The following is a 13,182-nucleotide window of genomic DNA, read 5'->3' on the forward strand; positions in this document are numbered from 1 at the left end:
AACACAGTGGGGTCCTAGTCAATGACTAGGGCTCCTAAGTGCTATGGTAATACAAATAATAAATGATAAGTGAAATTCATTAGATTAAACTTATTTCCACAAATTGAAAACTAAGCATTTAGTTTATTAAAGAAACTTTACTAACTGTTTTTCAATTTAACTTAATACTTTTGAAATATAAGTACAAAACACAATGAAACAAACTTCGCTAACTTCTACAAAAGAGTATAACAATGCACTTACATCATTTACATGATTCACTTTCACAATAAAATAGGAGAGCTTAGATCAATATTTACAATACTGAGAGGACACAGTTTACAGCCATCTGACTCTGGTGCTGCCCTTTGTTGTGATTGGCTCGTCTGGAATAACATCTAACTTCCAGATCCTGCTGTTGGCCCTGCCTGGGCAGATCTTTGTGCCTGGCACAGATCCCCACTGAACTCAATGGGGCACTGCATGAATGCAAGGGTCCACCCATGTGGATCCAGTTGCAGGAACAGGACCTAAGAAACCAAAAGTGCAGCATGCATTTGCTTTTTCATCTCTAAACTGCCATTGTAGCACATGAAATATTGAATAAATCCTCAAACTTAGAAGTCTACTTTCCAACCTTATGCACTTCATCAAAAAGGGGTTTGTTATGGTTTATGCATAAAGGTCAGATTCCACCCTCACACGTGTGTTCATTGAAATCAGTGGGACCAGAATGCACATCCAAAGGCACATTTTGACCCAACATTTGGAGTTTGTCTTCAGCAGATGATTAGGTCAACTCATTGTAGTTAATAAGAGCCCTCAAAGACATGAGGCATGGATAGCAAGGACATTACCATGACCTAATCTTCTAGTGAAGACAAGCAGTTGGTGTACATTAATCTTATATCTATACTCCCATCCCAAATTACTGACATTTGGGATTTGTTCATGTATAATAACTTAACTACTTGGATCCACACTATTTCCATATGTCTTGGGGTGACATGTCCTATGTATGATTGTCTTAAGGTACATAGCATATTGACGGATTATATACACATCTTAAAATGTACAAAACAAAGTCACATCCTAACAAATAATAAATATTGATCAGAGTACAATATTGAACTAAAATAAATTAGAAAGAACCGTTAGGTATTGACTTTCTTCTCTCATTTAGGGCCTGGGCCATAGACCATTAATGTCAATTAAAGTCTTTCCATTGGTTTCCAAGGACTTTGGATGGAGGCCTCCATTAGATAACAGCTGTTTGAAAGGCAGGAGTTTAGTTAGCCTGAAAGTTGCTCATTGGCTATACGATCAAACAATGAAACTCACCTTAAAAAGGGGGTATTTTCGGTAAAAATTACTAGAGCAAAATTTTATATTGCATTTATTATGCAGAAAAAAGTTCTTGCTGATTGTCTTCATCATTTAATTCAGTAGCAAGGAAATAAGCATACAGTTGTGCATAAAACTGTTAACTACCAGAATACCACATATTCTCATGACAAATATACATTAGCGCACACAGTTTTCCAAATTTCACTCATTAGCTAAATTTGTGTAGATTTGAGATTGATTCAAACTATGCACTTAATAAAGCTTCTCTCACAACTACAACTAAGCAAAACGTTAACTGGCAATTGACAGGAAGTAGCTTATTTAAAAAAAAAAAAAAAAAAGACTGACAAAACTGTCAAGATGGGCATGAAACAAAACCCCAGATCCAGGTACTCAAAGAACATTGAGAAGTGTCGAATATGGGTCAAACTTTGGTGTCTCAGGCCCATCTCTGCCAAATTGAAAAGGATTAAAAATATTTATTTTAAAAAGGTAGAGCAGTGGATCTGCTATACGAGAATTGCACTCATAAGGTCTATATGCTGCTAATGATACACTGTTATACTGTAAGAAGTATAATTCAATTACTTTATACAAAAGCAGTGCAGTTTTTTGTTTGTAATTTACTTCATGTCTCTTTTTCCCCTCCTCAAGACTTCATTGTGGATTCAGTATGAAGAGTAACTAAATAGCTAGAAAGTCTTTATCTTAAAGAAAGGGCTTGGTTTACATAGAAGGTGGTGTGACAGGAGTCCATGTGGATGCCAGCCTATTATGTGCAGAGGTATCATACTGACTGTCAGAAATGTCTGTTGGTGTGCCAGCATCATACAGCGGAGATCCCGAGGAGGAGGCAGTGACAGAGTGAGGAAGGGGTGGGTAGTGTGCTGTAGAGCCTCGCAAAAACTGGGAGCTCAGTCCATTGGACATCCCACCTGACTGAGACACGGGTGTGATGGTGCTGTTATTCACAGACCACAAGTTGGGATACTGACTGTAAGAGAGAAGGATAGATAATATGGATTATTAATTAACCCAGTTTTCCCTGTCAGCTATGCAGTTTTACACCTCACAAAGCATATTCCAAGTGTGTTTTTATTCAGCTACTTTATGCATAGAGAAGAACTTTGGGAAGGTTCTTGCTACTTCAGTACACGAGAGAAGTCTCAAGCACTTAAACTGTGGATCACACTGATTTGCTGCAGCCAGCATGCTGTGAGGATAAGAATCTACCCAAATCTTCCCATGAAGATGAGCTCCCACCTCATCCCTCTACTCCCCCCACCACACACCTATAAAAAAGTTCTTTACCTGGGACCAGAAATAAAAAAGTTGATCTGTGAGAAAAATTTAAAGAGGATAAATTTAGCTTTTCCATTTATTATTTAGCTCTTACACAGCACTTTTCACCCATAGATCCCGAAGCACTTTACATTATCTCTGTTATCCCCATTTTACAGATAGGGCACCAGGGCCCAGAGGGGTGAAGTGACTTGCCCAAGGTCACACAGCAATTCAATGGCAGAACCAAGAAGACAACCCAGGTTCTTGACTCTCAATCCAGTGCCCTGGACTTTGCTGCCTTCCAAATGTAAAGACATTTTTGGGAGGGAGAAGAAGTGCTTGGGAGTACTTGTTATTTCAATAAATTTATGTTTAGTAAAAAAAGTATCTAGTAGTTCGTATTAGTAATAAATATGGTATATTTTAACAGATAAATGCTAACTTGCACATTTCATAAATAAGTGCCTTTTCCACAATTCATGTATATTAGCAGAATAGTTAGACTACAGATTTCAACTGCAAGATGTTTAAAAAAAAAAAAGATAGAGGGCCAACCCCTGATCCTATTGAAGTCAATAGCAAAATCCCATCAGGCTCCCCAATAACTTCTAGTTGAGGTTCCTAGGGATTGAGTACAAATTCAACATCAGATAACTTCCTTCAACAGGTGAGCCAATATTTTATCAAGATAATCATAAGCCTAAAAAAGAGACATGATATATGTCCATGACAGGAGGATGGTTTTCACTGAGCTCTCTTAAAAGCAATAAACAAGGGCTATTATTTAAAGGGATACTGTTTGCTTGATCTCTCACACTTGTCCAAGTGTTATTTTTACTTACTGTTGTTATAAATAACACTTAAGATTCCAAGAACTGAAAGTCGAGAAAATAATTGTTCCTTATTTCTCCAATGAGTTTGCTTTGTGCATTTGGCAGCACTGTGTGTACAGTCCTTTTCACTGTTTCTCCTGTACTGCCAGTTATTTTCACATATTTATAAGGGGCTTTTCATATATCAACAGGGAAGAGAAAAAAAGCATTAAAAAAGGAAAATGTGACAATAAAGCCATAAATAGGGAGAGAGACTAGACCTGATCTACACCTAAAACTTAGGTCAATTTAGCTATGTCGCTCAGGGGTGTGAAAAATTCACACCCCTGACAGATATAGTTAAGCAGACCAACGCTCCAATATAGACACCACTAGGTCAACAGAAGAATTCTTCTGTCGACCCAGCTACCGCATCTCAAGGGGATGGATTTATTAAAGCAATGGAAAAACCCCTTCCATCGGTGTAGCGAGAGACTACACTAAAGCAGCCTAGCTGCCGGACTGCCACTATAGCCCTTGTAGTACAGACATACCCTGAGAGACAGGGTATGTCTACTTGTAACTCTTTGCTTTAAAACTGACTAGATTTCAAGATGATGGTGACCTGTTCACTCCTTTTTTCAATTAAAAAATCCCAACATACTCTAATTTCTGAAGATTTGGGGGGCTGCATTGAAAAGGGACTGAATCCTACCTGGAGCTGGTAGATGTGCCAGTGCTGTGACTCATGGGCAGCATACTAGTGTGTGTGGGAACTCCTAGACTGGACCAGTTGTCATGGGATTGGAGCATGGAAAGACAGGCTGAGGAATTATCAGCATAGGCTGCTGTGAAAAACAAGCAAGCACTTAACAAGCAGATTAGCAGTTAAAGTGAGGCACAATTCTCATTTTCAATGCAGAGTATGGCTTTTTTATTACTGTTTTGTATATCTATATACACATACACACACACACACACATATCTACCAGTTGTATCAAACTATCAATTTTATTGGGGCTGTCAAGTGGGTGGTGTGCCAGTCTGCTATATGAGGTGCCCAAGTTCAGTTGCCAGAGCATATTTCACTTCCTACCTCCAGTAGTTCCTTATGCCAAAATGCTCAGCCTCTGATGAGGGGAGTGCATTATGTAGCTCTGTCGTAACTATGGGGCTAAATTAGCAATGGCCTCAATGCCATTCCACCCTCCCCAGCCAGAAAAGGTTGCTGTGGCATATGAACTTAAGGGGAGGAGAAAAATCCTTTATGGAGGATGGGGGAAGAAGCAGGGCACACAGAGTAGTCAATTATTCTCATGGAATTTTATTTGAATTTGCAAAATCCATGCAAAGGATCAAGATGCAACAAAAATCAACTACATGCAAATTTTCAACTTTAACACTCTTTACAGAATTATGTATTGTAAGAACAGCCAGGCTATGGGCTGTGCCTGGAACAATTTGATGATGACTATGCCACATAGCCTACATAATATTTTATAAAATTTAAAATATTAAGCTGTTTTTTAAAAACAAACAAACAAACAAAAAGCCCTTTCAGTAGTTTTTATTGGCTGGGAGAGAAAAACCCATAGGAAGTTCTGGATGGGCAGTTAAACATTCCCTCCTTTCTTCTCATGGAAGTGCAATTGGATAGACATACTGTCATTATTCACCCAATTCCATCATCCTGACTTATTCTGAGGAGTACCTTACTACACATGTAGTCTTGTTGATTAAGATGTTCCTCAATGTGAGTAATGCTGGCAAAACTAGGCCCTCCGTTATTTACTTAGGTTAATGCCACTTGACTCCACTACCATAACTAGAAGTCTATTCAATTCACTGCCATTTCTTTAAGGTGGTGCTTCCTCAAATTCTTCAGATACGTATATTCTATCTTCACTTAAACCAAGTCCCCAAACTTCTCCTCTTGCACGCCTCCTTACCAGTAATAGAAGGTGTCCGCACCCCTTTGGCCCAGAAGCGGATCCACAGCTAGGAGCTGAGAACAGGGTACGGCAGCTGAGGGCAGAGGCCGAGGGTGGGGCCGGAGCAGACTGGGTGGCACTCCCTCCCCACCCCCTTGTGAGGGCTGGCCCAGGCCCTGACATGCATGCTGAGACGTTCCTCTGTGCCCCCTTAAGGGGCCACGCCCCACAGTTTGGGGACCACTGACTTAAACTGACGAATATTGCCAGAATAAACTAAGCTTTCCTAGGCTAAAAATATTTGAAGTATTCCTTCATTTCAAGATTCTTGTTCTACAGTAGGACACAGGGACAATGCTAGCACAGAATTGTCTAATAACCTAACATTAGATAGAGCATTACACAATCTTACTTTTCCATTGTTAAGAGGCTAGAGAAAGATATTTACTTTTTGTTATTGTCTTTCAATTGTTGTCACAAGCCCTCAGCACAAATGGAGCTAGATACTGATCTCAGTTCCAGTGACATTACTCCAGGTTTACAATGATGTAATTTATCAGAATTTGAACCACTAGATTAATTTCCCTCTTTAAATAGCCACAGAATAATAAAGACTTACTTGGAGAGTTGTTTCTGTGGGCATATGGATTGGGGTAAGGGGCAGAACGGTGATTCCTCAGCGATGAGAATCTTTCACAGCTGTGAGCAGAGGACAGTGATAGAGGTGCTCCAAATTGAGCATGAGGATTGGAGGGGGGGCACAGACTCCCAGTTCCAGGAATAAGCCAGCCACCTACTGTGAGAAAGAGAGGACATTTTGTAGCACTGATACTTGGGTGACCAGATGTCCTGATTTTATAGGGACAGTCCTGATATTTGGGCTTTGTCTTATCTAGGTGCTTATTACCTGCCACCCCTGTCCTGATTTTGCACCCTTGCTATCTGGTCTCCTTAACTGATACATAATGCCACAGGGCAAGCTATGAATGTTATGAGCCCTTTGAACACTATTACTCTGAAGTTAAATATTAGAGCTGGTCAGAAATTTTCCAACACAATGTTTTTCCATCAGAAAATGCCAATTGTCAAAAGTGAAATGTGGATACATGTCTCCTCGCATAAAAAATCATTTTGAAAGAAAAATTGAGAAAAAGGGCAATTTTAATAAGGGCAAAAAACAGGTTCCCTCCCAGCACTATTGAATAACATTATTCAGGTTGGCTTCTCCCTGCCCTTTACAATAGATGCTGTCAAAATAAAATTTATATTTTTAAGAATTCTTAACCTGTGTTACTAATTACACCTTAGATTATTAAAATTGAAATATGTTTAAAACTTTGCATTTTTTATGTTGTGTGTGTATATTTTGCATGTCATTAACTCTGGACAGTAAAACCACACTGGTTAATTTAATCTTTTGTTTGTAGCTTCTCTTTTTGGTTCTCCTCCATTAGCACAACATTGCTGTGCTTGGGGTTTCCAATACTGATGTGGGATGATGTTTAAATGCAAAAGAAAATGTTTTTATAGAGTTTTTTAAAAATTCTATTCCCATTATATCTTGTAAAAGCCCATTTATTCAAGTTGTGGACCTAAGTTTTTTGACAATGTTCCTTTAAAACAAAATTCAATTTAAAATTCTAAACCAGTGACATTTTAGCCATCTGAAAACAAAAGAATTTTAAACCTGCTGCCTCCAATTTCCTTCGTGTACTTTAAAAATAAATTAATTAATTAAACTGGTGAGTTTATTCTCACTAATTTTTGTTACCATTTGAAATAAAACACTCTTTCCATTAATCTCCCCACAGATATTGCATTCTTTACATCCAAGACCCATTGTCTTGCAGAAAACTAATGTGATTATGAATTTTTGAAGGCAGTATTAATGTTTTTAATAAAATATATTACACACAATGAGAAAGATGAAAAACTACAAAATAGTATTCATAAGATTCAGACACTCATCATAGAACTGAAAGGGACCTAGAAAGGTCGTTTAGTCCAGTCCCCTGCACTCAAGGCAGGACTAAGTATTATCAAGAATGTCATACTTAATCTATAGTGAGAGTTAACATGTGCCTGCAAACAAACACTGGTTTCTAAATTTTACTCAGCTATAACATACTACGAAACTGTAATAGAAAGGAAATATAAGAGAAGCTGAGATGAAAGATGAGGTATTTTTTAAAGTTATATACTTAATAGTATGAAATTAAACATACACTGTGAATACCCAGACTGTTGATTGTCTCCGACTTCATCCATCATATCTTTGTGATCACTTCTGTGAAAGAAGCCACATTTCATTAGTCAAAGAAAAGAATTTGAAATAAATGTGTTTTCACAAATATGTAATTTTTCTGTAAATTCTGTAACTGGGTTTAGTCAAGAATTCTCACCTTTCTTTTGCATCAAGGAAAGCCTTTGCAAATGGATTGTATTTAATTTTTAAAGCTGTGATCTAAAAACAACAACAAAAATCTTATTTTGCAAGTGTTACTATTCATTATCATTCATTATCATTCATTATCATACTATTCATTATCATACTATTCATTTTCTGATTTTCTGATTTCTGATTTCAGGATTTTCTGATCCTGCTTCTCTAAAATTAGTGGGATTTTATCATTGATTTCAGTGGCAGTAGGATTAAGGCCACAGTATGGACTTATGTAAAGTAACTAAACAGCATCCAAACATCTCAAATGTTAACAGCAGACTTGAAATTATTCTCTCGACAAAATGTAAAGACATCCACTGTCACTGCCTGACTAAGTTGCCTGGTTTTATTATCCTATTAAGGAAACACATATGAAAGGGGATACACTAATGACAATTATAAAGAGTTTTCGGTTTCTGGATAGACCAGAATGAACAACAAATCTCAGCTAGGATAATAAGCTTAGTAACTTACAGTTTAATTGAAGTTTAAAGTGTACATTTTAGTTATTTGAAAACAAGAGTCAGTTCTGAAAATGATATTTCCAATTAGTTCATGTATTATTATTATTTCATATACTTTAAAATGGTGAGTTTATTCTTACTGATTTTCTAACATTAGTAGTTAACTTTGATGAATTCCAAAGAATCTTTATAATTATACGTTAACAAATAAAGTTACAAAATATAGGAAACAGGGAATTAGTGTTACTAAATGGCCATTTATTTATTTATTTATTGGGCTTTATTATTTAATTTAAAACAAACACTTTATATACAATTTAAAATGAAATACAGAGAAGTGAAAAAATGTTACATGACAAATATTTTGCTCCAGCGTCTTTCACTTTGCTAATTCAGGGGATATAAGTGCATGTAGGTTTCTTTCCCATTTTGTGCATACCTCCTCATTCTGATAAGCTGTCACAGCTATAAACTGGGTCTCTGGGAAGGAATGGCTGGTTATCATACGCTGAGGGCCACCAACTCTCACTATATGAATCCTAGGCTCATACTTGTGCAAGGAGTTCAACATGATCTGTAAACATATAATAGCACAGATAAGCATTGTCACAGTGGGATGCAAATTCCTACAGTTACAGAGCACTTTCTGATTTTAAAAAGCTAACGCTGGATATTTCGGGGGGGGGGGGGGGTTGGAAAGTCAACAGACAGTAGTAAATTCTAAAAGTGAAGCCTGACAAAAGAAGGTAAACCTCAGGCAACTAAAGTATCTGCCTAAATATTATCCGCCATTATATTTGGCAGGGCAGCCTATTTATACAAAGATTAGATTGGATATAGATAGATAGACTTTGGATTATCAAATAGTTCAACCCTGAAATGACTATTTTTAAAAAAATCCCCCAAGGAATCCATGATCTGCTTGGAAAGTTTCATCAGGACAAAAACAGCCCAGTTAGTTTGTCAAAAATTATAGAGGATATTGATTACAAAATCCAGTGTCAACAAAACTGAAGAACAACTTCATAGCTAATGTAGGGATCAAATGAAATCTAGTTCCCCTTTCTTGGTGAAATCTACTAGACAGACTCCTTGTCCTGGTTTTCAGGCATATAGGTCTGCGTTTTTATTTTCGCTCTTAAAAAGCGACCAGTTTTTTAGACCACTCCAGCACACTAGTTACATAAAATAAACTCGTCTAGTCAGAAGCCCTGGCTGATTTCCGTGTTCTACAGGGGCAGCCTTTGAAACGGGTCACAAGTTTACAGACAATCCTGGATAGGTGCTCTCGGGGGAAAGCCGTCACGCCATTGAGGCTGGGCTGATTGTTACAGCGAGAGGCTCTGGAAAAGTTTTCTCCCCGCCCTGAATTTTAGCTACACCCTGACTGACTTTGCTGACAGGATAACCTGGGGCGGGGGGGGGTCTCGTCCCACTGTCCCCACCGAGTTCCGACACCCCGCAGACGCGGGCTCTGGGAGAAGGTCTCTGCCGCCGCAGCGCAGCCCAGCCCGGAGCGCCGAGAAGGGGCAGCTTTGCGGGCGCTATTTCTCGGCGCCCCTCCCCTGGGCTCCTGGCCGGCCACGCTTGGCCAGGCCCCTGGGCGGCTCCGGCCCGCGCCACTCACCTGCCCCCCTCCGTTGAGCTTGTTGGTGAGTTTGACTTTGCTGAAGGAAACCGGCGCCTTCATCCAGTGCGCTCCGAAGTTGGGCGAGTCCGGGTGGATGTAGACGCAGCTCGGGGCCTGCGGCTCGGGCTTGCCCCCGGGGACCCACTCCCCGTTCACGTACTTCCAGCGGTGATTGTCGGCGGCCACGAAGTCCAGCAGGAAGGAGTACATGGCGTTGGGGTCCAGGCCGGACACGCTCACCTTCAGCACGGGGAACATCCGCCTGGGGGAGAGAGCAGGGCCAGGGAGAGGCGCATTGTGCGGGGGAGCCAGCGGGGACCTCCGGGGGGAGCCGGCAGCCGGGCCAGGGCTCCTGCTCGCCTCAGAGCAAGGCCGATCCCGGCTCCGGTGTGCCCTGAGCCCCGCTCCGCTATTTCACGGGACTCCAGGAAGCCGCGTTAGCTTCTCACCTGCCTGGCCCTTGACCTTTCTCTGGGTGTCCCCGGAGCAAAGGATCAGCCGGCTCTAAACCACCCCCCGGCCCTTTGTGCGGCTCCGGGCCAAAACTAATCGCCCCCCCCCTTCGGCTCCCGCTCCGGGCTGCAGCCTCCCCCGCTCCGGGGCCGCGCTGGGCAGAGGGGAGGGGGCTCCCAGCAGCCCTGGGAGGAGGGCACCCCGGCAGCGTCATAGAATCTCAGAGTTGGAAGGGCCCTCAGGAGATCATCTTGTCCAACCCCCTGCTCAAAGCAGGACCAATTCTCAATTTTTGCCCCAGATCCCTAAATGGCCCCCTCAAGGATTGAGCTCACAACCCTGCGTTTAGCAGGCCAATGCTCAAACCACTGAGCTATCCCTCCCCCCCCCAAAAAAATCAACTCTTAAAAAGGAAGCCTTGGAGCCCAGGTTCCACCGAGGGCCCCCAGCAGAGGATCTGGTTCTCCAGCCACGTTACAGGGAGATCCTCCCCAGCAGGACTGGATTGGAGGGAGGGAAGTCTCCAGTAAAAAGGGGGGAGAAATAAGTACCCCCGGGGCGGGGGGCAGAGTCTCCCGCAGCATTAGATAACGGTGTCTCCAGCAGCGTGAGGGCAGCAGACTCGGCCCCACATAATGTTGCAGGGAGGGATCCTTTAACTGGGGGGAGAGAACCCCAGCGGGACTCGGGGCCAGGGGCCTCCTCAGCCCCAGTGGCTGTGCAAGCATTTGGGGCTGCGGCTGTCTCCAGCAGCAGTGGAAGCTGGGCAGGGGCCCCCCCCCCGGGGTTGCCAGCGGTGTCCCGAGCCTACCTGCCGTTCTTGGTCACGATCATCTCGTTGGTGAGCTCCTTGAAGCGCAGCCACAGCTCATTCTCCTCCAGAGTGACTCGTAGCTCCCGCTCCGTGGGGTCTCCCTTCTCGCTGCCAGCCTGCAGCTCGTTTTCCACCGCGCTTAGGAGATGGTCCACCCGGTACTGCAAGCTCTTGCCGGAGCTCTCCGTGCCGGGAGAACTCATCCTCTCTCCTCCCCCTCCCCCAAAACCACTTACTGCCCAGGAGCCACCTCCAGCCTCAGGTCTGGCTCCAACTCCTGGTAGAACTTATCAGAGGCGATTGCACACTGATCAGCCACGCGGGAGAGGAGGCCCCCGAGGCTCCTGGGAGGGGGTCCTGGCTGCTTACAGTGGGAAGGATCCAGGCTGGTTGCAATGTAGTGGCAGAAGGGTTAATCCACTTGACCTCTCTGGTCAGCGCGACTGGAACTGGCCAAGGGGGTAGCAATTATACCCCCCCAATAAATATCGCCTGGTGACATCACAATGCCTGTGGGGGGGCTCCCCTGATTGGAGGAGAACCCCTTTGATGTGTCCGGCCGACCCAGCTGATTGGCTCCCTGCGGCCATATCAGAACGGTGCCCGGGGAAGCCTGTGATGTTAATTGCGGCCAGTGGGATTAAACACGGCTATTTTATGTAAATCTGCCCCCAAATGTTTGCACCTCTATCAAAGCCGCCGGGGTTGGAGCTTCAGCAGCCTCGGAGGAAATGGCCCATCTCAGCAACAGCCCCATAACCTGTGTGCAGCATCCTCCTGCCTTCTCAGCAGCAGTCATTATAGGTACATTGACATGCCGCTCGCAACATAGGGCTGCAAACCCTAGAGGTTTTATTTTAGACACCATTCTAGACCAGCCAATCCTAGAAAGGAGACACCCCTAGCGCAAGTTATTATTTAATTAATATTAAAAGTCCTTCCCCCACCCCCTCTGCTGTTGAAGGTACGTGCAATGTATTTCTATAGCAAATTGAAAAAGTATCACCTCTTAAAACAGAAACCTCACTTTCACATTGTCAAAGATTGTGGCATTCCTGTCTATGTGAACATTAAAATTAGCATAAGGCCAATTTTAAGTTGACAAGAAATGTTTAAAATAATTAAAAAGCAACTGACCAGAAAGCACTTCTCTGAAATAAACCCTCAACCTCAGTCTGATGATCTCATTGAACTATTGCTTTCACACAACCTAAAGAATGTACTGACCACCTCAGATCATTTTTTAGAAGGACTGTAGCTCTGTCTCTGACTGATGCTTACAACCATCTAATTATACCATTTCCATTTAAATTGGAAATATTTATAAACATTATATGGATAAATTGAGGCTTAAATCCCCCACTCCCCTTTATAACAAGGACAAATGTGTATAGTTGGATTGGGGGAAAAAAGGGCTTTGTGTGTTTTAAATGAAAAAACGGTAACTCTAAGTGAGGATCGCATCCGATGAAGTGAGCTGTAGCTCAGGAAAGCTTATGCTCAAATAAATTGGTTAGTCTAAGGTGCCACAAGTACTCCTTTTCTTTTTGCGAATACAGACTAACAGGGCTGCTACTCTGAAACGAGTTATCAAAGTCTGGTGAGTGGTGTTTTAAATGAAAAACTTTCCAGTCCTCAGAGTTTCCGTCAGTCTCACGGGCCAAGACGTAATAAATACAGAGTGAGAGAATGAAAATTTTGAAACATACTAATGCTTTGGAATGGTTTGAATTCTCAGGAGGTGCTGCGATCTGTGGTGTGAGGGAACAGTTTATTACCTTTCTGTGAGAATCTCTGGATAGAGGGAGAGGGGGAGAGAGAGGTGACAATGAGCAGGAAATAGTTCAATGGGGTCTCTTTAAACAATAACAATCGCTTTAAACAGGAGCAAAAGAAGGGGAGGGGAGGCAGTGCAGTGTAAAAATAAGGATTTCTCAAAAAAAAAAAGATATAATGCAAACATACATTCAAAATACTGGATATTAGTTTTATTTGAACTGATTTAATGAGATTTTTTTTTAAGTT

At 42.0% G+C, this 13,182-nt stretch overlaps 1 protein-coding gene across 1 annotated transcript; it reads right to left on the reverse strand.

Annotated features, from left to right (window-relative positions):
- Nucleotides 1–208: 208 nt before the first annotated feature.
- TBXT (T-box transcription factor T) lies at nucleotides 209–11,621 on the reverse strand. The gene is made up of 8 exons (XM_073335239.1): nucleotides 11,155–11,621; nucleotides 9,888–10,152; nucleotides 8,700–8,834; nucleotides 7,756–7,817; nucleotides 7,579–7,640; nucleotides 5,973–6,149; nucleotides 4,138–4,270; nucleotides 209–2,320 (listed from the first exon to the last, which is right to left on the reverse strand). Exons 1-8 carry the CDS (start codon nucleotides 11,358–11,360, stop codon nucleotides 2,053–2,055), a joined length of 1,308 nt encoding a protein of 435 aa, XP_073191340.1. The 5' UTR covers nucleotides 11,361–11,621; the 3' UTR covers nucleotides 209–2,052.
- Between the last annotated feature and the right edge of the window lie 1,561 nt (nucleotides 11,622–13,182).

Source organism: Lepidochelys kempii, chromosome 3, assembly GCF_965140285.1.
Source record: "Lepidochelys kempii isolate rLepKem1 chromosome 3, rLepKem1.hap1, whole genome shotgun sequence".
Taxonomy (NCBI): domain Eukaryota; kingdom Metazoa; phylum Chordata; order Testudines; family Cheloniidae; genus Lepidochelys; species Lepidochelys kempii.

What these genes read in the sequence shown, in the direction of transcription:
- TBXT (XM_073335239.1), bottom strand. Translation starts at nt 11,360, where the DNA reads ATGAGTTCTCCCGGCACGGAGAGCTCCGGCAAGAGCTTGCAGTACCGG. An exon ending in ATCGTGACCAAGAACGGCAG is followed by an intron (nt 10,153 to 11,154) that starts GTAGGCTCGGGA and finishes TCTCTCCCCCAG; the next exon opens with GCGGATGTTCCCCGTGCTGA. An exon ending in AGCTCAACGGAGGGGGGCAG is followed by an intron (nt 8,835 to 9,887) that starts GTGAGTGGCGCG and finishes ATATGTTTACAG; the next exon opens with ATCATGTTGAACTCCTTGCA.